The 24,554-nt window shown below is 45.7% G+C and overlaps 2 protein-coding genes across 10 annotated transcripts in view; one reads left to right on the plus strand and one right to left on the minus strand.

Annotated features, from left to right (window-relative positions):
* LOC123353368 (gametocyte-specific factor 1-like) overlaps positions 1–22,225 on the minus strand; it is a 31,062-nt gene extending 8,837 nt beyond the window's left edge. The window contains exons 1-8 of one of the 7 annotated variants that reach the window (XM_044994389.1): positions 22,141–22,225; positions 17,783–17,897; positions 12,629–12,729; positions 11,071–11,197; positions 9,672–9,755; positions 9,149–9,212; positions 4,306–4,400; positions 2,664–2,780 (exon numbers count right to left, since the gene is read on the minus strand). In XM_044994389.1, coding sequence (XP_044850324.1) covers positions 2,664–2,780; positions 4,306–4,400; positions 9,149–9,212; positions 9,672–9,755; positions 11,071–11,197; positions 12,629–12,729; positions 17,783–17,804 — 610 coding nt within the window. In that variant the 5' untranslated portion in view covers positions 17,805–17,897; positions 22,141–22,225. Of the gene's footprint in view, positions 1–2,663; positions 2,781–4,293; positions 4,401–9,148; positions 9,213–9,671; positions 9,756–11,070; positions 11,198–12,628; positions 12,730–17,782; positions 17,898–19,176; positions 19,301–19,491; positions 19,571–19,616; positions 19,768–20,638; positions 20,754–22,140 lie in introns of those variants that run through there. The other 6 variants (XM_044994390.1, XM_044994388.1, XM_044994391.1 and 3 more) reach the window with 6 other exon arrangements.
* The window catches only part of LOC123353370 (ras-related protein Rab-3C-like), a 1,186,649-nt gene that overhangs the window by 285,123 nt on the left and 876,972 nt on the right, over positions 1–24,554 (plus strand). The window lies entirely within an intron of this gene.

Raw genomic sequence — 24,554 nt, forward strand, 5'->3', positions numbered from 1 at the left:
AGCAGAATTAGCCAGCAGCTCTGCAGCACCAACCAGAGCCTGGCTCTCCAACTTGCAAATACATGACACTGCCAGGGGGACGGGGAGCTGGACTGTTCCATGCAGGTGCAGTTCCCAGCATGTCCTGAAGGAAGGAAGTGGCATGCAGGAAACTCTGTACAAGCCTGGGATCCAGCATCAGGCTGTTTCTCCCTCTCAGTGGCATAGCCAGGTTCTAACATCAGGGGGAGCAAACACATTAAAAAAAGGCACCACCCGACATATCAAATTACTAATTACATACTTTTAAATTCATTATACATATTTATTTTGTACTTAAAATAAAAACACAAGAATGATCCAGGCAACAGAAGTATTTGCACAGACTATACTTAGATATTCTTTAGATTCTAGAATGTAAATGACAATACAGTAGTTTATAACTGGCCGGTATTTTTTTTAAACCTGAGACATTTTTTCCAGGTGCTAATTTCATTTTAAATGAATCAATGAAATGCACTTTATTTATAATAGATTGTAATACTAAAGTCACCAAAAAGGCATGACAAATACAAGAATGAGAATTGGTGAGCAAAGATCTCATAGCTCTTCGGGGTTGGACAAAGCAGTAATTTCCCCTAAAGTAGCTTTATTCATGGGTTTGGTTTTTTTTTTAAACAAAAGACATCTCTACGACACAGGTTGGCAGTCTAACATTTTTGAAACACTGAGTCCTGAAAGTTAGGGTTTTTAACCAATTTAAGCTGTGTACCTACCCCCCCCCCCAAAAAAAACCCCACTTCTTCCTGCTTTCCTATCACCAGTTCTGTTATTACAGGAATGAAATCTAGACATCTCATAAAATAGCTAGTTCCACATTGTTCTTCAAACCTCAGATCAGTGAAATGCAGCTTTGCATTTGAGATACTATATGACTTTAGTACATTTTGCACTGCCTGCGTCTACACTGACATCAGGAGAGAAGAGGCCATGACTGGCCCTAGCATATATGATTTAAAAAAAAAAAAAAAAAAGGTGAGACACACCCACCCACTATCAATGCAACAAGAAGGGAGAGCAGTAGCTGGGGCCAAGAGATAAGATGCAATGAAACCCTCCTGTACCCACAACCAATATCTGAAAAGCATCAGTCGCTCTGCAGATCAAAGAAAGAAAGAACAGCCAGTATTCAGCCAGATAGGATCCTTATGACCTATATAGGAGAAGTGCACTCTCAAGTAAACTGTAGCAGTTTCTCAACAGAGTTTTCTTATGGACTTATTTATTAAGCAAAAATTAAGATTAGGAGTCTGATTTAAATTATGTAAATTTTCAGTTTGAGTTAACTGTGGAACTATTGCAGCTACTTTTATTTTACTCCTGCCTTCATAAAAAGCTACCGAGTTATAACAGATAATTACAAAGACTAAAGTACATGCTTTAATATAATTAGGACCGGGCCACCCAAGATGAAAACTATACCATGGAAGAGTCCAACCAGGTATTTGAGGCCAATCCCCTTATCAATGGAATCCTCAACCAAACTGTGAGGAAGGAGAGGCGTCCATCCTCTAACTTTTGACAATAATTCAAGGTCAGCCAGCCACCAAGAACAGCACCATTCATTTCTGGTTTTGGATAAAACACCTGATCTTGCCTACATCATAGAAACCTTCCTCCCTCCAAGCCTATACCCCACTACACCCTTTAGCAATAAAGTAACCATTAAACAAGTTCTGAATCAATCGTCTTTCTTCCCAATTTAGTTTTAACAAAAAAAGCTGCAATGTAAGTAGCTATGGGAGATAACAGTGCAACTACTAGGTATCCATGGGGGAAGTGTGCTAGTTATGTCCTGGATACACTGGTCTGTTAAGTGTTATTGCTTTTAATATGCTAATGCAAACACTGTAATAGAGTATTAGTGTCCCAATGTACTGTAGGTTGTTTTAACTGACCGTAATACTAGAAGTGGTGCATGTGAAGCTCTCTAAACGTTGACACTACAGCAGTGATATTCCCAAGCCAGCATGCATAGGGCTGGGGGTGGGGAAGGGGAGTGCATCTAGGTATAAGTAACATCTCACACACCAAACAGAAACTTCTCCACAGTTCACTGCAATTTGGAAGTGTGATTATTAACCCTTGTCTTACAAACACCAAACACCATTACATATGCACAAGGTCAATAATTCCCCCCTCTCTCCCCATATACAAGAGTTGTGCTTCTGGATATAGTATCTGTCTGAGATTAATATTGAGCTCCCAGCTCTTCAGGAAGCAGTGAAGAGTCAGCAGCCAAGCCACAGGCTGAATCCTATTGCAAACAGTGTGGGTGACGCATGAGGCATTCTGAAGCAAGAGGAGATTACTGGAAAACTTTAAATAAGACACAGAAAGAATAAAGTTTTCCTAGGTTTTGTTTCCGTCAGATTTATTGTATGATGTATAGTAAGTGTTTAATATAAAAATCAGGTAGTAGGGTTTAGAATGTTACAACAAGAGATTATGCTATTACCATTATCCAGTCCACTTGCACACTACTATTTTGAATTAGTGATAATTCAGAGAGAGAGAGAAAGAAAGAGAGGAGGGGGTTAAGCACGGGAAGGGGGGCAATAACCCAAAGTCTCTCCTTTGCCTCCTGGTCCTGCCACTCCCTCAGCCCCCTCCGTCATCCTCACCTCCCTGCTCCGCTGGAGCGACTTCAGCGCACAGAGACAGCAGTGGCCGGCGTCCCCGCGCACCCCCCGGAGCAGAGCGGCCTCTCAACTGCAGCAGAGTCATTCCCCGGGCTGCCGCTCCTCGCAGAGAAAAGACACCACTGAAGAGAGACCACGAGAAACACCGCCGCCCGCCTTTTTCTTTCCTTCTCCACCTCCTCCATCGGCACCAGCTGGGCTTCAGAGCCACCTTACCCACCGCGTGGCCGCCTCGCTCTGCATGGGGCTGCCAGGGGCCAACGGGGCTGCTGCTTCTCAGCCCCCTCCCACCGTGCTGCCGCCCCTTCCCCTCCCGGCAGAGCCCACCCCTGCCTGGGCGGCATGTGCCAAGCGGGGCTCAGCTTAGCGAGCCGGGCAGCTGCGGGTGGGCAGGCAGGAGCCGCCTCCTCCTCATCCTCATCCCCAGGGAGCCAGGCAACCAGTCGCTGTCGCGGGCAGCCTCGGAGCAAGCCCGGCTGGGGATGCGGGAAGGCAGTGCAGAGCTGAGAGCCAGCCAGCGGCCACACGCAAAACCCGGCTCCGGAGTCCAGTGCTGGCTGGAAAGGCGACACTTTTGGAAAATGTGCTGGGGGGGGGGGGTGTGTGCTCCCCCCGCTCCCCCCCAGCTATGCTCTGGGTGGTAGGGGGTGCAGGTGTCTGGTCTGGGGGTGTCCCACAGCTGGATGCTGGGGGTGTGGATGTCAGACAAGATGTGTCCAGCTGACACGTGTGACACACTCAGACAGGTGCCCAACAAAAGCGTAACAGAGAAACAGGAACTGAGCTGTTGGAGGAGTTTCTTTGACTCTACTCCTGGGGGAATCTTTTTTGCTGGCTGACAGGTATTTTGTATTAAATGACCAAAATAACTGAAACTGGTGTGATTATATTGTGTTATTTTGATAAATAAAATATGCAGATTTTTAAAATATTGTGTGCAGAATGTTTAATTTTTTAGCGCAGAATTCCCTCAGGAGTACACATTACTACACCACTATGCGGGTGGCTTCCTATGTGAACACCTATTCCAAATAACAAAGGCCTTTTCAGTTTAGGTTACATCCCCTTGGAAGTAATACTGGTAGGTTTCCTTGGACAGACACACCCTAGCTATGGGATTTTAATCAGGTTTTGCAAAACCAAACCAAACGCTACAGCTGCTACACACGTGTACAGCTTCCACTGACTCCCGTAGCAGCTACACCTGAAGAACTACAACTGTGTTGAGCTCCACTGTGCCAAACTCAGACCTGTTTGTAAGCCTCGACTTTTGTTCAGCCAATAGCAGTGAATAATAATCTGACATTTAGATGTCAAAGGCCATAGTAATGGGGGCAACACATGGAGCCAGACAACCTTTGCCACAATGCCACCTACAGTGAAATAAAACCTGGACACAGAGGATACTCCACCCACCACAGAAATGCACCTGCTTCTAGGGAGGACTGTGTTACAGAGCTCTCCATCTCCACTTGCTGATGGTGGGAATAAGAGCATTTCAGTTTACGTAGGAGAATGCTGACACACGGAATACAAATACAGAGAAAAGTTATCCCGTTCCTCTTTGAGCTAACATGTAAGCCCCAGCTTACAGAATGGGGAGACCACCTGCCTTTGCACTTACTGCTTTTCCAGGATAGGCTATATGGCAAGGACCTGGGTGCTCTCATGCCTGGCATTAGGTTATTCTTTGGTTCCATCACTACGCTGGACCCAGGGCTGAAAGAGATCAAATAAGAATTATCCTACACGTGTACTTCTTCTAGCCAAGTATCTTTTACTATAAATATTTGAGTATTTTTCTAGCATTGAAGAAGACAGAGTATGTTAATTTAAACAAACCTTCATGCAATCAGAACAGTTACTTCTCCTCGCAAAGGCTAGACAAAAGTGTAGAATATGGTGATGCCATTTACTTTTTGACTAAAATCCCCAATTAATCAGTTATCCAAACAAGAAATAAATAAGCCAAAGACAGCAAGAAAAATCAGAGTTAAAGCTTGATTATAAATATTGCACTGCCCTCAACTGTAAATGGCATCTCAGCACACATGCCCTAGTCGTCTCTATATACGCAGACTTCATGCAGATGTCGAACAGTGAATGCCAGTGTAAATGAGGTAGGATCAGAGGCTAAAACAGGGAAAGAAAAAGTTAAAAATTACTTAGACAAGTTGAATGTCTTCAAGTCGGGAGGGCCTGATGAAATACATCCTAAAATACACAAGGTGCTGACTGAGGAGAAATCTGAGCCATACACAATTATCTTTGAAAAGTCATGGAAGACAGGAGGGATTCCAGAGGACTAGAAAAGGGGCAAATATAGTGCCAATCTAGAAAAAAGGGAATAAGGACAATCTGGGGAATTACAGACGAGTCAGTTTAACATCAGTACCTGGAAAGATAATGGAGAAAACAATTAAGCAATCAAATTGCAGAATCCTAGAAAATAAGGCGATAAGTAACAGTCAGCATGGATTTGCGAAGAACAAATCGTGTCAAACCAACCTAATAGCTTTCTTTGACAGGATAACAAGCCTTGTGGATGGGGGAGGGGAGTGGTAGATGTGGTGCATCTTAAGTTTAATAAGGCTTTTGATTCTGACTTGCATGACCTCCTCGTAAACAAACTAGGGAAATACAACCTAGATTGAGCTACTATAAGGTGGGTGAATAACTGGTTGGAAAACTGTTCACACAGAGTAGATGGTTCATAGTCAAGCTGGAAGGGCATATTGAGTGGGGTCCCACAGGCATCAGTTCTGGGTCCAGTTCTGTTCAATATCTTCATCAGTGATTTAGATAATGGCATAGAGCACATTTATAAAGTTTGCAGACGATACCAAGCTGCAAGGGGTTGAAAATGCCTTGGAGAATAGGATTAAAATTCAAAGTTATCTGGACAAACTGGATAAATGGTCTGAAGTAAATAGGATGTGCGACACTACACTCCATATTCATCATAGTAATATTATTAGGATATGATCATGGCATAATTATGAAGCATTTTGTACAAGATGGGTCATGTAAGGAGTCATTGGGAAAATTATGATTTGCTGAATACAATTATCCTATTTGTATGCATGTATTCTTTTTGTATCTGAAGTTATGAATATTGACTAGGTATCTATATTTCAAATGGGCTTACTCTAGAAAACACCCACAGCCAGTCTTTCAGATACAACAATGAAAAAGCCAAAGAAGGCTACTGGCTCATCAACAAAGACAACGGGTTGTGGAATAGCTTAGCCTTCATGGAAGGCCAGCCTGTAAGTTATGGCTGCTACGATTTTGCAAGGGCGTGTGACCAGATCTCATGTCTCTGGACTCCATTTTGGGTACCTGAATTTTTTCACAAACTGGTCTGGAAACCAAGTTTGAAACAGAGTTCCTGCCATATGAAAAAGCTATATAAGGCAGAGAGTGACATCATCATCTGTTCTTCACTCCCCTACAACTCAACAGACAGAAGCTCTGAAAAGAAAAAGTCTTGGAACAGGGTACGAGATCCCAAGCTGCAAAACAAATGCAGCTTGTCCCTTAAGAATCTGCAAGCCTGCTTATATTGTCAGCCAGGGTGAGAATTTGCTAATTCATATCCAATCTTTCTAGAATTTTAGGCTTAGTTTGCGATTCTGTTTATTTACTAGGTAATCCGCTTTGGTCTGTGTTCTATCACTTATAATCACAAAGCAAAAAACAAGTTTATTAACTAGAGAAGATAGATTTTATCTAAACCCATGTGCCTGTGACCAAAGTGTCTTGGGAAAAATCTCAGCCTGCTTAACACAAGTATGCATGGTCCTCTCCACATTGAGGGAGTGGAAAACTGGGTAATAAATTCATACTGGTCGATGTTTTGATCAGAGCAGGATGGTACAACTCTGGGGTCCCAGGCCGGGGGTTATTTTGGCTGTAGCCTCTCTACTGTTGGTTCATGCAGTGGCTGTCCAAAGCCTGCATGAACCTGCAGCTGGGTGTGTCCCTGCCTGTGTGAATGCTGGTGGGAGCGGTCTATAGCCTGTCACAGCAGCACAGTGCTAAGAGGGAGCCCAGGCTGGTGAGTCACAGGGCTCAGTGAAACCCCAGTTCCAGGTGGCACCCCGGGGGGAACCAATCACAGGATGAAATTCAATAAGGACAAATCCAGAGTACAGGTCTGTCGCATCTTACATGCATTTAACATGCGCGAATTCAGCTTTACGCGGCTGGCAAAAAAAGAGAAAACTAAATTAAATACTGTTCCTGTAGTGCGGACGATTCCGCCTGCCATTCAACTCAATGTAATTTTGACTATACGCGGTTTTCACTTTACGCGCTGACTGCGGAACGTAACCCCAGCGTAAGATGACACAGACCTGTATTCCACTATCAGTTGCACACATACAAAATGGGAAATGACTGCCCAGGATGGAGCACTGAAGAACAAGATCTGGGGGTCATAGTGGATCACAAGCTAAATATGACTCAACATCATTTTGAGATGCATTAGCAGGAGTGTTGTAAGCAAGATCCGAGAAGTAATTCTTCAGTTGACATTTAATCAGCATGGAGTAGAGCAGGGGTATTGTGTCCAATTCTGGGGGCCACATTTCAGGAAAGATGTGGAAAAATTGAAAAAAGTCCAGAGAAGAGCAACAAACATGATTCAAGGTCTAGAAAACATGACCTATGAGGGAAGATTAAACAAGGCCATTTTTTTTTTCAGTCTGGAGAAGAGAAGACTGAGAAGGGACATGATAACAGTTTTCAAGTAGATAAAAGGTTGTTACGAGGAAAAAGGAGAAAAATTCTTCTCTTTAACCTCTGAGAATAGGACAAGAAACAATGGGCTTAAATTTCAGCATGGTTTAGGTTGGACATTAGGAAAAACTTCCTGTCAGGCTGGTTAAGCACTGGAATAAATTGCCTAGGAAGGTTGTGGAATCTCCATCACTGGAGATTTTTAAGAGCAGGTTAGACAGACAGCTGTGAGGGATGGTCTGGATCAGTGATTTTCAAACTTTTTTTCTGGTGACCTAATTGATCCAAGAGAGCTGGGGATGAGGGGTCTGGGAGGGGCTCAGGGCTGGGGCACAGAGTTGGGATATGGGGGTAAGGGCTGTGGGGTAGGGCCAGGAATGAGGGATTCAGGGTGTGGGAGGGGGCTCTGGGCTAGGGCAAGGGGTTGGGGTGCAGAAGGGGGGGTCAAGGCTCTGGGCTGGGGCCAGGGATATGGGGTGCAAGAGGGAGCTCTGGGTTTGGGGGGCTCAGTGCTGGGGCGGGGCACGGGGTTACCTCGGACAGCTCCCGGTCAGTGGCGCAGCAGGGGTGAAGAGGAAGGCTTCCTGCCTGTCCTGGCACCACGGACCACGCTGCGCCCCAGAAGCAGCCAGCAGCAGGTCCAGCTCCTAGGCAGAGGCGTGCAAGTGACTCCGCGTGGCTGTCGCCCACAGGCACTGCCCCCCACCAGCTCCCAGTGCAGAGCTGGTGCTCAGGGCAGGGGCAGCACATGCAGCCCCGTGGTTCTCCCCCAACCCCGCCACCTAGGAGACGGACCTGCTGCTGGCCACTTCGACGGTGCAGCACAGTGTCGGAACATGTAGGGACTAGCCTGCTTTAGCTGGGCAGCACCGCCGACAGGACTTTTAACAGCCCAGTCAGCAGTGCTGACCAGAGCCACCGCAACCCAGTGCCTTCTGTTCCGTGACCCACTTCTGGGCCACAACCCACGGTTTGAAAAGCACTTGTCTAGATAATATTTAGTCCTGCCACGGGTGCAGGGGCCTGGACTAGATGACCTCCCGAGGTTCCTTTCAGTCCTTCAATTCTGTGTCACTGTTACAGGCTGTAGAAAGTCGTACGTTGATGACCTTTGATTAGACAGGTAAGGCACAGTACAATGATTTGGTTGTTCTGTCTCACCCCTGATAATGACCAGACACATTATGCTTTATTTTCCAAACCTGCATTGTGATTACACTTCAAAAATAAAATTATTTCTGACTCAGGGCTTTAACTGCCTGCAAAAATCTCCTGCCTGTTAAAAGTTACTTGCAGCAGGTCATGAGAGATTAGATTAGTGTCAGAAGTTTAAGCCTAAATTGCCTAAGAGCTGACATCAGTCTGCATTTCTATCATGCCCAGCATAACAGTTTAGTGTTTAATAACCCCCCAATAAATATATAACCAGTGGGGATTGAATCCAGGACCATCAGCACTAATAGTACTACAGTAGAACTAGAGGAGTAACCATTATCTGGTAGCAATAGTATGTTCTTATACTCTCCTATGGATCTGCAACTAAAAGGAGACAGGAAACACTGACCAAGAGGCATAGGAATGTTGATTCATGCCAGTGGGAACTCCCCCACCATCACCCCAAAGTAAATTGCATCTGCCCATCAACACAGCAGCATGAGTTACAAGTAGTTTGAAAGCACATCTTCTATGAAAAGCACTGTCACAAGAAATACACCTTTTGTTACCTGTTGTTTATGCCACTATTGAACGTGCCCCAAACGAACACAGAATCTGATTGCTCCTGTAGCTCTGCCAAAGGAAACAGACATCATTGTGGCTCAGTACTGAGTAACTTCTGCAAGCGTCATAGCAACACAAAATGAGAAATATGGCAGAGACGCTGCTAGGTTTACAAAATGGAATGAGAATTGAGCTAAGACTTGGCATAAGTGACAGCAAAGCAGGCATTTAATTGAGAAATATAAAGTGTAAAATATCATCATCAATTTCCATTTTCATCGAAGCACAGATGGTGCAACAGACTACATGGAAAACAACAGATGTTTTGTAGAGAATAGCAGGCATGTGGTAGATCCTGTGAAGCAGGAGAACTTAATTTGTTCAGGGACAGTATAACTGGGTGTCCCAACACATGATCTGTGCAGAAGGATCTATGGGACCTCTCTCTTAGTCCATGTAACTTCTTTGGGGGCAAGAAGAAGGGAATAGCAGGGGCTGACAGCCACCTTGTGTCATCAACCTCCTCACCTTTATCCCAGTCTTCGTCACAAGGGGACGGCTGCCACATGCTGACAGTGTTCATCTCTCTGTGGCAGTTATTCGACTGACTCACTTAAAGCAAAGAAAATTCTTAGTGAGAAAATCTTTTTGGATAAAATACAATCCTATTTTAGGGACATTAATCATTTTTTGACCTAGCTGCAGAACAGCTCTAGGCTTTGGAGAGGAGCAGCATACGCTGGAAGCTGATCAGTACTCCCCTAGTCTTAGCAGCAAAAAACTCTTTAGGCCAGGGATGGGCACCTTGAAGGTAGCAAAGGGATACAAAATCCATGAGACCCCTTTGGTGGGCCATACCTTAAGAGGCTATACATTGCCCAACTCTGAAAGTTTGCTACAACACAGAATGTTTGGCAGGGTGCTTGCAGCCCCCCATTTGCCAATCCCTGTTTCAAGCCTTTTCTAAAGCTAAACAATTCTGCACACGTTTTTCAGCAATGGTGCAGCTGCTCCAACATACGCATTGGGAGAGGGTTCATGTGTGTTTCTATTGTTATGCCACAAAAATCTGCTCAGGGTTTTTTCACTACTATCATGCTCCAAGCCCTGTCTACATGAACATGCACATCATTGCTAGCTTCAGTACAACTCTACTTTTGCCAGAGAACAGGTACGTTTTCCAGTGTAGTGATAGCCACATAGACATCAGTGGGGGGAGACATTGGAACATGACCCACATAACCAAGTGATTTAGGTGCTGGGGTGACAGACCTGGACAGTGAACTCCTCATCAGAGCCGACAGCATGGGCAGTGGTAGGAAAGCTTCCCCATAGTCCCCTCCCCAATTTGCCCCACTCTGAACTGGAAGAACCCACCTTCAATTGGGAAAGTTACTCAGCCTTCCTGGCCCAGTCACAGAAGTGAGGATTGTTATGATCTGGACACTTGTCCATTAAGAACTGGACTGAGACCAATTTATTTCACATATGCCACTAGACAGATTATGAAGATTTTTGGTCACTATCAGGTCAGATCTGCATTGGAGACCCACCTCTCTCATGGCCACTATCTTTCCGCTCTAAGCGGTCCAGATTACCAGCTAGATCTCATTTCAGCACACACAGTTTAGGGCACAATGTACAGTTCCCATTTTAACGCTAAAATCTCTGGCAGATAACACATGTAATGCAAGCCAATTGCCTCTCAGATGCTTAGGAGAATTTGCATGGACACAGAATGAATGAAACTCAAGTCTCCCAGGGCTCCTGCTGCTTCTGTATCACACAGCACTATAGGTAAAGAGCTGCTTATGGAATAATAGAGTATTAAAACAATCTTTAACAGCAAAAATTAAGTTAGAACGCTGTTAGCCCAAGAGTTCCAGAAGTGACTTTACAGAGCCAAAGGAGTCTAATATTTTCTCACCAATGTCTTGCTCAATGCACCTTTTGTCATCACAGCTTGATATATGACGTCTGAGCTCAGCTCTGGGAACCTGATGGCGGGCATTAAAGGGGCATGTGGCTAGCTGCTGTGCAATATCAGGGTGGTTCTAGAGAAACAGAAAAAGTACGTGCTATCTCACTGAATTCATCCTAGCCCTTGTATTTTCTAGTCACTAGTGAAGGGTTTGTGCAATCTGCATCCTGAAATAGGTTGAAAACATTTAAACAAGGAAAGCCAAAACTTAGTTCAGGTCCTGAGCACAAATGCAGTGTAGAAACAGTGAAGCATATGCATCCTTTATGATACATGCTATGGTTGTTCATTTTTACATTTAAACACCACCCTGAATTTCTCTCATTGAAGATCAGCCCCAGAACAAACACAGTGAAACCGTTGTAGTGTCATCACTGGCATGGTTCGATGCACAGATGAAATTGCCCTAAAAAGCCTACATGGGGAGTAAGTGCCTTGAAACCCTAAATAATTCAGCCACTTTATTTTTAAATTAAGTAAGCAACAAACTAGAGAACAAGTTCCTGCCTGCACTAGAGCTTAAGTCTTTGCAGTAAATTTAACTCTCCTGAAACAGGAAGGAAGTTACTCAATGTTCCAGCTGAGGCCACATCTATATTGGGGGCATTCTGCCAGTATAGGTAAACTAGTGTGGACACAGAAGAGCCCTACTATCCCCCACTGAATGAAGAGCTTTTACCCTTAGAAAAGAGCAAGGCAACAGAGAGGAAGAACACACACTGCTCAGGCCTGCTCTGCACAGTTTTTATATTACTATAGCTATGCTGGCTAGGGGTGTAATTCCTAACCAATACAGTTATACCGTACTTCATCTTAACATGTGGATGCAGTTATACCTGTATAAGTGTGCTCCTATCAGTACAACTAATATACACTAGCACTGGAGGGATTAAAATAAGCTACTGACTGAGAGGACAAAAGAAAGGAGCAGCTTCTCCTGTTAAATATATAGCATTCTAGCCCAGAATAGAAGACTGAAAAGAGATAAAAAGTTTCAGACCGATGTACATTGAATAGAGTTATTAGCAATATAAAAAAAAAAGATGGTTTACTTTGCAATCAGAGCAGTGCAGCTGCTAAAGAATTAGCTGCAACATCAGATCATTTTTGCTTTGACCAGCCAGAAGGCATCCATATAACACTGGTTGCATCTGCTCCATGCCCTAAAGTGGGAAGCAAATACCTGGGTCCCATGAGTGAACTGCTGGAAGAGAATACGATCCCCATCACTAACTTAGGTATTCTGAAGAACCTATATCACCTTTCTTCAGGGCAAATGCACTGATCTGAAGTGCATTACTAAATATGAACTGGATGCTTTTACTAAGTGGTAAATGGATGACAGAGATATAAATATGAAATAAAGATGGCTTCTTCCAGTCTAATAGCAAGTGAATGCATCCTTCTAGCAAAAGGCAACAAAGCATACTGAGCTCACCATGCATTAGCATTTACAAAAATATGATTTCCCAAGTGCATTAGAGACCTTAACATCCTGTCCTACCTTCCTGCACTTTATAAGATGATAGGGAAACCGACAGGCTCGGATTTGATGATAGCGATCATATGGACATTGTATTAACTTCTCTGGATCCAAAGCATCAACTGGAATAAAAAGACAAGAAAACATTCTGCCAAACAAGATCTAAGAACATCATCAACACAATTAACAAGTGTGGAAACATACTAGGTACTGGAGCTTTCCTCTAATGGGGTTAAGCCATGAATTTTTAATAGCCTAGACAAAAATTTAAAATTGCTACGTTGGCACTCATTGTGTACACCCAACCAAATTCACTTTGGACTTTTGGTGAATGGAATATTCAATTAAAAATGAGGAAAGTGTAGTCAGTAGTGCAGAGTGGCCAGTACATATCAATGAGTACACTTATGCAGAACAGTGAGCTGGAAATACACACATTACTATAAAAACCCTTGAAGCTACCAAATTAGCTAGCTGTATAGCAGTGACATGCTAAGGGTCAGCAGAAGCATGGCATTCTGAAGTAAATCCTTTTGCATTTATCTTCAATGCTCAAAGGCCATCTCTGCTAGAGTAAGAAAAAAAAATCAAACTAAAACAAACATGGCTGGAGTTAAGGCTGCAATTTGCACTACAGAGCACTTGGCCCTATAAAGTGCAGAGGTTGGCAGGTGCTTAAGAGCCCAACACACACTGAATATAGCGAGGGCCTAAGTCACAGGCACTTTTTGAAAATGTTCCCTCCTAGTCCACACTAGAACTCAGAGAGGCACGAGTCACCTTAATCACTTAAAAGTTACATAGAAGGGACAAGGTAGGTGAGGACCAACTTCCAATAGTGAGAGAGACAAGCTTTCAAGCATACACAGATCTCTTCTTCAGGATTCAGTTTGTGTTCGTGCAGCAGCTTTCCTGCCACTACAAATGTGTCTCCCCTCACACCTTCCATGCTATTTACCCACATTTGTATCAGTGTACAGAGGGCATGCACACAAAGGAACAAGGGACAGACTGTGGGATGTTCTCTAGAGAGCTGGAAGTAAGGGGAAGGGCCAGATTGATTACATAAACCAGTGTTTTTAAATTTTTTTGATACCAGGGACCAGCTTGCAGCCTTTCTAAACAGTGTCAGAGAGACCAGAGGGGCAGGCCACTGAGAAAGACTGACACAGGTCACTAGGACAAATGGCTACTTTTGACAAAGTGGGAATTGTCAATGTTTGTATGAATACTGTGTGCACCTCAGTTTCCCCTATGTGTTGCACAAGTATCTAGGCGGTGGGATAAGGGTGTGAGAGCTTTGCAGATACCCCAAGAGGGAAGGTACAAGTGCCATCTAGCTACCTGGGCCCAGCCAATGGTTGGACATTCTGTATCCTGAGGCCCATTCTCTGCAAGAGCCAGTCGGAGGAATTAGAGAACAAAGAGGTGGAGGCCAGGTGACCAGTTTGCCTGGGCAACAGCATACAGGATGGAGGAGGGGCAACTGGGTGTGACTGAGAGTGAGCTGCTGAAAGCTGGTCAGTCTCCTGGTTTGGGACGCAGTAGGGAGAACCCAGGGCTCTGGGTCGCCTTAAGATGGACTTTGCTTTAACTTCCTGCTTTCTGTGCTAACAAGATTCTGCTCTATGATTTGTTTCAGACGACTAATAAACCCTTCTGTTTTACACCGTCGGGGGTGCATGGCCCCTTAGGGGGGCATGCAAGGTTTCCCCAGGTGTTCTATTCAGGTGGACTTGCTGCAGGAAGCTTATGGCGTGAAACAGGGATGCTGAACGCTCAGAGGTCAGACCCAGGAGGAGCTGAAGCCCAGGCGGTTTGTCCTAGTGAGCGTGCGCCCCGAGGGGTGGTCACACTACAAGAGGGTCCTGTCTGATGGCTAGTCTACACTACTGCACTGCTCTAGTGAGTCTGGTGAAAACGCACTATGCTGACTGGAGAGCCCTCTCCCATCAGCATAATTACTCCACCTCAGCAAGAGACGGAAGCTATGACAGCAGGAGAGTGTCCCCCACTGACTTAGGGCTGGTGTGGACAGCTCAGGTGATGCGTTGATCAGGGGGGTGGCTTTTTCACATCTGTGACTGACATAAATTATATCGACTTAAAAGGTAGTGTAGACAAGCCCTGAACTTCATCCAATGGTTCCAGAGCACCAAGCCTGTGTACCCATGAATTACTCTGTGTGTGGGGGGGGGGGGAGAGGGCCAAGGAGAGTCATCCCCAATGCATCAAACCAGCGCCATATGCCAGGCTAGGCCTCTGAAGAGGGCAGCTCCCTTACCCGACCATGGTACTAACTAGGACTGTATATTAATCACAATTAACTCATGTGATTAAATAAAATCACAATTAAAAAATTAATCACGATTACTCGCAGTTTTAATCATTGCACTGTTACACAACAGTATACCAACTGAAGTATAAAATATTTTTGGATGTTTTCTACATTTTCAAATATATTGATTTCAATTACGACACAGAATACAAAAGATACAGTGCTCACTCTTGTTTTTATTACAAATATTTGCACTATAAAAATGATAAATAGTATTTTTCAATTCACCTCATACAAGTAGTGTGGTACAATCTCTTTATTGTGAAAATGCAACTTACAAATGTAGATGTGTTACATAACTGCACTCAAAAACAAAACAAAACTTTAGAGCCCACAAATCCACTGAGTCTTACTTCTTGTTCAGCCAATCGCTAAGAAAAACAAGTTTGTTTACATTTATGGGAGATACTGCTGCTCATTTCTCATTTACAATGTCACCTGAAACTCAGAACAGGAGTTTGTATGGCACATTTGTAGCCAGCACCGCAAGGTATTTACATGCCAGATATGCTAAACATTCATATGCCCCTTCATGCTTCAGCCACATTTCAGAGGTCATGCTTCCATGCTGACGACACTTGTTAAAAAAACAACACATGAAATAATTTGAGACTGAATTCTTTGGGGGAGAATTGTAGGTTTCCTTCTCTGTTTTACCCACATTTTGCCATATATTTCACGTTCTAGCAGTCTCAGATGATGACCCAACACATGTTGTTCATTTTAAGGACAATTTTTAACTGCAGATTTGACAAAATGCAAAGAATGTACAAATGTGAGATTTCTAAAGATAGCTACAGCACTCAACCCAAGATTTAAGAATCTGAAGTGCCTTTGAAAATCTGAGAGGGATGAGGTGTGGAGCATGTTTTCAGAAGTCTTAAAAGAACAATACTCCAATGTGTAAACTACAGAACCCAAACCACCAAAAAAGAAATTCAACCTTCTGCTGGTGGCATCTGACTCAGATTATGAAAGTAACATGCGTTGGGCCACACTGCCTTAGATCGTTATTGAGCAGAACTTGTCGTCAGCATGGACACATGTCCTCTGGAATGGTGGTTGAAGGGACATATGAATCTTTAGCGCAAGGGTCAGAACCTTTCAGAAGTGGTGTGCCGAGTCTTCATTTATTCACTCTAATTTAAGGTTTTGCGTGCCAGTAATACATTTTAATGTTTTTAGAAGGTCTCTTTCTATAAGTCTATAATATAGAACTAAACTATTGTTGTATGTAAAGTAAATGATGTTTTTAAAATGTTTAAGAAGCTTCATTTAAAATTAAATTAAAATGCAGAGCCTCCCAGACCAATGGCCAAGACCCAGGCCGTGTGAGTGCCACTGAAAATCAGCTCACGTGCCACCTTCGGCACACGTACCATAGGTTGCCTATCCCTGCTTTAGCGCATCTGGCACTTAAGTATCTTGCGACGCTGGCTACAACAGTGCCATGTGAACGCCTGTTCTCATCCCAGGTGACCTTGTAAACAAGAAGTGGGCAGCATTATCTCCTGCAAATGTAAACAAACTTGTTTATCTTAGCAATTGGCTGAACAAGAAGTAAGACTGACTGTACGTGTAGGCTCTAAAGTTTTACATTGTTTTAGGAGGCAATTTTTTTGGTCCATAATTCTACATTTGTAAGTTCAACTTTCATGATAAAGAGATTGCACTATATTATTTATATTACATGAACTGAAAAATACTATTTTTTTTTACAGTACAAACACTTGTAATAAAAAATAAATATAAGTGAGCACTGTACACTTTGTATTCTGTGTTGTAATTGAAATCAATGTATTTGAAAATGTAGAAAACATCCACATATATTTAAATAAATAGTATTCTCTTACTGTTTAATCGTGTGATTAACCTGTTTAATCGTTTGACAGCCCTAGAACTAACAGGATATTAACCATGTTTTGGAGCCAGCCACTGGTAATAAAGTAAATTATGAAATGTGGCATGGATAGGGCCTTAATAAGAAGTCACTTTACTGGGATGATCCCCAGGAAACTGATTTAGGCCCTGTCTGCACCAGACATGACTGTAGTTTTGTAACCAGTTTGTACCCCACACAGCAAATCTGCTAGTTGGATCGTCCATTTCTCCAGACCGCTGACATGCTGCAGCTGGGGGACATAGTCCACTAGGTCAGTGTGGGAACACACATTGGAGGACTGTAAAATGACAACTTCCTGGAGGCCTTCATGCCTTGAACATTACTGATAAGAACGCTGTGGCTTAGCCAGATTGCATATGCTAAATAAATAAAATGAACCACACACAGCTGAGTTACACCCCCACTCCAGCCTTCCCGGCTCACAAAGGTTGGGGCATGGTGTTGCGTGTCTGCACCCAATATGCTGCCTAGAAGAGTTTGTCTCAGTACACCCAGTCACCCACCCAGGAACTACATATCACCCAAGCAGTCTCACACCCACCTTGCAAAACCTAGGTATGGTTTCTTGCTGTGATATTGACCCACATCATTCTTTATTGCCTCTAAAGTTTGTGTGGTTTTGAACTGCAAGAAGACCACAAATTCTTTCATTCTGGGACCCAAAATCAGGTGCAGTGAACCACTGCTCTAATACACAGATGCATATATCCACCAAACTTAATGCCTAGAGGGGAAAGTTACTTCCCTAGAAGCCACTCCCTCCTTTTAATCAAGTTTAAGATACTTTAATACTTTCAAAGATCTAAGCTGTCTCTCACTGTATCTTTGCAGGAACCATGAATAGAATCAGAATTGTAGGACTGGAAGGGACCTCCAGAGGTCATCTAGTCCAGACCCCTGCATGAATGTTACAAGCCAGCAAAGAAATACTTACCATAGTTGTCTTCTAAATCCATTTTAATGATGCTGAAAGAACGCTGACTTAAGTTTCGCTGGAGGACCCTTTGAGCCAGTCTCTGAGTGTCACTCTCCTCCTTAAAATATTTACCCTATAGACCAAAAATGAAGAGATTCACAGATTGCTAAGGCCAGAAGAGACAATTATGATCATCTAAGAGGTTTCAACCAGTGATCCACAGACCCATGGGGGTCCACAGACTATATCTAGGATTTCCAAAGGGGTCCTGCACCTCCATTCGAAATTTTTTAAGAGTCCACAAATGACAAAAAGTTGAAAACTACTGATTTAGGCTGACCTGCATAACACAAGGCATAGGACTGCCCTGACTTAATTCCCATTTGACCTAGTGCAGATCCTTTAGAAAGGCATCCAATCTTGATTTCAAAAGTTTGATGGAGAGTCTACCACAACAGCTGGTAATTTTTCCAATGGTTAATTACCCTCATTGTTAAAAATAAGCCTTATTTCCACTCTAAATTTTTCTAGCTTCAACTTACAAGCACTGGAAATAACTTGAAAGTTATTTCAATTTATTCATCACAGCTACTAAGGGTCAATGATCAACTGCATGACAGCAGCCAGTAGACTTTATATCTATGCTATGTATGCTTAGGACACAAGCTTATAAGGTGGCCCACGTATAACGCAGGGCACCTGGAACCTCATATTCTTCTGCCACACACAGAAAGGTTTCCTCCAAGATGCTAAAATCCAAAGATTTATCTGAAACACCCTTCTTGCCCAATAAATTTAAAAGGTTTAAAAGAACCAGTTCCCAAGAAAAGTTAAGCCATGTATTTTGAGAGCTCAGTTATCTCTTATACACAATTTAGTGCTCCATCCTGAGCCACTCCACCTGCCTGACAGGTCAACACTTTTACACCTACTTTGAAGAAGAAAGTAGGATCTGTATGAAGAAGAAAAAAAAGGCAGAGAGTTAGATTCTCTCCTGTCTTCACCGCAATTCATACAATCTGAATGCATCACTCATCTAAAAAAATCCTTCCTCACAAGATTAAATTCTGTCTTATTTAGATTTATAAAGGACTGCACACACTCTAGAGACAATCTGAATCTCAGATTTGGTTGCCTGCCAGAAAATATGGTTGCTGCTTTAAAAAAAAAAAAGCCAAAAAGGAGGTGCCTAATAAAACTGGCACACATGGGCCGCGTGTGTCAGCTGCGTATCCCTCACTAAAGTGTGAGCTGCAGATCTGACCGGCACCACAATGTCCGAGGTGCCTTTGACAAACTGGTTGGTCTGGCCTAGGGCACCCCCGCAAGGGCACTGGTGTGTCCTACCCCACCTGCCCCTGGGGCACTATGGGGGCGGCCATCAGCCACAGGACACTGCGGGGGGCACGGACCACAGCCTGGGGGTGGCGCAGAGCGAGGCTGAGGCGCGGGCAGCCAAGGACCCGGGCTCTCCGGCATCCCCAGTGGCGCGGGTCGCTCCCGCCACACCGCGAGCCGGGGCGCCGGGCAACACGATCCCCCCGGCCCCGCGCAGGCTCGCAGCGCCCCGCACAGCCGGGAGCAGGCGGGGCACGGCAGCCGGTGTCAGCCCCGGGGCCCGCAGCAGGGCCCCCCTACGCGGCAAGCGGGGCGCCCCCCCCCGAACCACCGGCACCGAGAGGCGAGAAGAGCCCCCCCCGCATCGCCCCTCCCCCCAACGACCGCACCTAGCGAGAGAGAGAGGCGGGAAGAGCCCCCGCCCCTCCCCCAACGACCCAGCCGGGGGCACCTGAGGAAAGGGGGAGGAAGCTCCCCCCGCTCACGCGTGGCCCCTCCCTGAGCCGTTACCCACCAGGCTTTGCGCCGAAGCAGCGCGTGGCCTTACTGCGAAGGCGTCTCCGAAGCAGCCAGTGCGAAACTCCTCCCCCCGCCGCTGTGAGACCACAGCGAGGCTCTAACTCCCCACCCCCGTTTCGGGCACCATAACGAGGCTGCTGAAGTCACCCCGCCCAGCTGAAGGGGCGGGGCTAGCCGGGCACCGCAGGGAGGGGCAGGCTGTGAGGGAGTTGCCTGGTCACTCTGTGCTGGCGGCAGCGCCCCCTGGGGTTGGGGTTGGAATGGCGCAGGGCATGGTGGGAGTGTGGCTGAGGGGCATGGTGCATGCTGAGACAGCAGTGGCCCCTGGGGAGGCAATGCAGCCTGCATGGGAGAGCAGGGCATGATGGGACTGCACCCTGAATGGGGGCAGGGCATGCTGGGGACATGGCTCAAGGTGGAGCAGTGTGTGCTGGAACAGCAGCTGAGGGGGGAGCAGTGCATGCTGGGAGTGCAGTTTGAGGGCCGGGGAGCTGTATATGCTTAGGGTTGCCAATTTCCTAATCACACAAAACCAAACACCTTAGCCCTGCCCTTTCCCTGAGACCCTGCCCCCCAATCACTACATTCCCCCTCCCTTGGTGTCTCACTCTTCCCTACTCTCACTCACTTTCACTGAGCTGTGGCAGGGGATTGGGGTGTGGGAGGGGGTGAGGGCTCTAACTGGGGGTGCAGGCTCCAGGGTGGGGCCAGAAATGATGAGTTTAGGGTGTGGGTGGGGGCTCCAGGCTGGGACAGGGAGTTGGGGTGCAGGAGGGAGTGAGGGGTCTGGCTGGGGATGCAGGGTTTGGGATGTAGGAGGGAGCTCCAGGCTGGGGCCAAGGGATTCAGCATGCAGGAGCGGGCTGCATCTTGAGGCAAAGGGTTGGGGTGCAGAGCATGAGGGCTCCAGCTAGCAGTGCAGGCTCTGGGGTGGGGCCAGGGATGAGAAGGTTGGGGTGCAGGAGGGGGCTCGGTTTGTGGGCAGTGCTCAGGGCTGGGGTACGGGCACAGGCTTACCTCAGCTGGCTCCCAGTCAGTGGCACAGCAGGGCTAAGGCAGGCTGCCTGCCTGCCCTGGCTCTGCGCTGCACCCAGGAAGCTGCCAGCAGCAGGTCCAGCTCTTAGGCTAGTGGCCAGGTCTCTCTGTGCACTGCTCTCACATGCAGGCACTGCCCTACCAGCTCCTATTGGCCATGGTTCCCGACCAATGGGAATGTGGAGCTGGTACTGGGGGGGGCGGGGAGAGAAAGACAGCCCACAGAGCCCCATGGCCCCCCTAACTAGGAGCCAGACCTGCTGGTCACTTCTGGGGCATAGCACAGTGCCAGGACATGTAGCGACTGCCTGCTTTAGACCCGCAGCACTGCCGACTGGACTTTTAACAGCCTGGTAGGTGGTGCTGACTGTAGCTGCCAGGGTCCTTTTTGACCAGGTGTTCCTAACCCTATGCTGGGAGTGTGGTCAAGTAGGGAGGGGCACATCCTCATGAGCTATGGGCTGCCCTGCTTAGATAAGCTGCGCAGCACATGCTGGGGCCCCTGAAAGATGTCACTTCAGTACTATAACATGCTTTTGCTCTGAAACATGACTGTCTAAAAATGGCCTCTCCTTAGCTGGCCTGCTCTGTGTGTGTGTATTGGAATCAGAGCTGTGACAAACATGAGAAGGGGAGGATTTGTTGCATTTTGATCCTCTTAACTCTGCAGAGCCAGCCCAGGTACAGGAGGGAGAACTTGGGTCTATTCTACATCATCATTGTTACAATTTATTTGTCTCAGCATAGTACCCAGGAGCCCTAGTCATGGACAAGGATCTGTTGTGCTAGGCACTGTATAGTGTCTAATCAAATGCAACATTAACAGAATTAATATATTGCCTCTATATAAATCCATAGTACATCCATATCTTGAATACTGTGTGCAGATAGATTTGTCCTATCTCAACAAAGATATATTGGAAATGGAAAAGGTACAAAAAAGGCAACAAAAATGACTAGGGGTATGGAACAACTTCCATATAAGGAGAGAATAATAAGACTGGGACTTTTTAGCTTGGAAAAGAGATGACTCAGGGGGATATGATAGAGATCTATAAAATCATGACTGACCTGAAGAAAGTAAATAAGGAAGTGTTATTTAATCCTCCTGTAAGCCTCTGGACTCACTGCCACAGCACTTCCTGCTGGTGACTTCTGGGAATTAGCTCATTCCAGCTCCAGAGCACCCTCTATAGGCCAATGATCTGCCTTACTTGTGGTCCCATGTCCCTCCCAGGACCCGTGCCCCTTTTACCTGGAGTGCTGCCCCCCTGGCAGTAACCCCTCACAGCCTCAGGGTCTACCCCTGACAGGGGAACCCCCACCCACTATCCCCACTTCACCTCAGTGTTTGGCTACTGCCAGTTCCTATCTGGCCCCCCACTCACTGGGGCAGACTGCAGTGTAAGCCACTCATCATAGGCAAAGGGGGTTCAGACCTGCTGCCTCTGCCTACCCAAGGGCTTCCCCCTGCAACCCAATACCTGAGGAGCCTGAGGCTTTCCTGGGCTGGAGCTCCCCAGCCCTGCTCCACTCTAGGTTCCCTTCTCAGCACCTTTCACAGAGGCCCGAGGCCCTTCTCCCTCTACATGCAGCAAGAGACTGCCTGGGCTGCTGGCTCACAACCTTTTATAGGGGCCAGCTGGGCCTGATTGGGGCATAGCCCCAGCTGAGCCTACTTTCCTCCAATCAGCCCAGGCTTCTTGCCCCCAGCTGCAGCCCTCTCCTGGGCTGTTTCAAGCCCCACATGGCAGGAGCAGGTAATCACTACACCTTCGCATAACACAAGAACTAGGGGTCACCAAAGAAAGTAAGAGACAGCAGCTTCAAAACAACAAAAGGAATTATTTCTTTACACAACACAGTCAACCTGTGGAATTCCTTGCCAGGGGATGTTGTGAAGGCCAAGACTAGAACAGGGTTTTAAAAAGAACTAGATACATAAATGGCTATTAGTCAGGATGAGCAGGGATCCAAAATCATGCTCTGAAGTGTCCCTAGCCTCTGTTTGCCAAAAGCTGGGAATGGGCGACAGGGGATTGTTGGTGCCATTAGGCATAGCCCTAGATAACTCAGGAGGGTGGAAAACCACAGTATTAATGAAGCTTTTCTGTACCAGGCCTGAATGGACCAAAGTTATTTTATGCTTGTCCAGAGTGCTTCCATATTAAACTTTAGTCGAACTCCCAGGTTAGTATTAAGAATGGAATGTGTAACAGCTTCTTATCAGTATAACACTGACACCAGAAGATAGGGCCCCTTTTTACTACTTGTGTTTAGTTTAGAAAGAGGGGAGGGGAGGCAAAGTAATAAATTCAGAAGTAAACCAAGGTAACAGCCTTGAAAAGTTACTAACAAAATGAATTGTCTGCTGTCAAGGATGATTTAATTGTTAACTATACAATGTGTGTACTATATAGGAGGGGGGAGGAGACTAGTGGGGGGTAATGAGGATGCCTAGTTGAAGTCATGTATAAGAAAAGATACACAGCTTGCATCTGTGTGCAGGATTTGAGATTGTAATATCTCCCTTGCACCTTTATTTGGGCTCAAATAAACTTTTTCTGCATTCTCCACCTTGGTGTGTTATTTGGAACGAAGCACACCGGGCAACGAACCACTGTTTGCTGCCTCAGGCCTTTTGGGCCGGCAACAGGATGGATCACTTGATGATTACCTGTCCTGTTCAGTTCCTCTGAAGCACCGGGTATTGGCCCCTGTCAGAAGACAGGATACTGGGCTAGATGGACCAGTGGTCTGACCCAGTATGGCCATTTTCACGTTCTGATTGCTCATAATCTTAATCAGTTACTACTGTGCCAACTAAGCGCATGTGTCCTTGAAATTGACCCACAGAACAGTTATTACAGGCAATGATGCATGAGGAGAAAAGCCCAGCTTAACTCTTTGATCCTGGCATTAGTTTGCAGGGTGAGTAGAAGAAAACCTCTGCTTCCTTGCAAGGTGAGCGCATTTACTATGGCGTCTCAGAGAGATGATGGACATGGGCCCCCTTGATGAAATTTAGACAGTCTCTCTTTTCAGAGTCAAAAGCACTTTGAAGACAATAGTTCCTGCCGTATGGTTCATTTGATGCAAATTAGTTGCTTTCTGCTGGCTCTGCTCGTGTCTCCTGTAGCTTTGTTTAAAGTTGCCATGGAAAATGTAAAGTTCCCAAACGGCTGACTGCTGGCTTATTACAACCCCTTCCATGCAGGCTGTGCATGGAGCATCTTCCCCATGTCTCCATCAGATGCATCTAAATACGACGTTCCATCTTCAGTCTGTAAGCTGCGATAATCGCAGTGAAATTGTTCATACTGATCTTCGCTGACCCATAAATGTTATCTGTTTAGATCGCAAACAGATAGGAATTTCTATAGAAAGAGATATAGGGCCTCCTAAACAAACACACCAATGTCAGGCTTCGTTACATTCAGTAATGGCTGTCTCAAAGCGGTGGTGCCTGACAAATCTGCTCCGTTATGCACTCGGCAAACAAGCCTGATGAGTGTTCAACAGTCCAGAAATGAGTGACGTTAGCTTTGACTTTCAGTAGAGGTTAAAATATTGGACCTAATTCTGATCACACTTGTACTGGCATGATCAAGTTTAGCACCTTTGAGCTAGATGCAGTGTCTCATTTTCACTGAGTTCCCCACTTAATTTTTAACATGAGAACGGCCATCCTGGGTCAGACCACAGGTCCACCTAGCCCAGTATCCTGTCTTCGGACAGTGGCCACTGCCAGGTGCCCCAGAGGGAATAAACAGAACAGGTAATCACCACGTGATCCATCCCTGTCACCCATTCCCAGCTTCTGGCAAACAGCGGCTAGGGACACCATCCCTGCCCATCCTAATAGCCATTGATGGACCTAATTAATTTTAAATTAAAT

The sequence above is a fragment of the Mauremys mutica genome, chromosome 20 (assembly GCF_020497125.1).
Source record: "Mauremys mutica isolate MM-2020 ecotype Southern chromosome 20, ASM2049712v1, whole genome shotgun sequence".
NCBI lineage: Eukaryota > Metazoa > Chordata > Testudines > Geoemydidae > Mauremys > Mauremys mutica.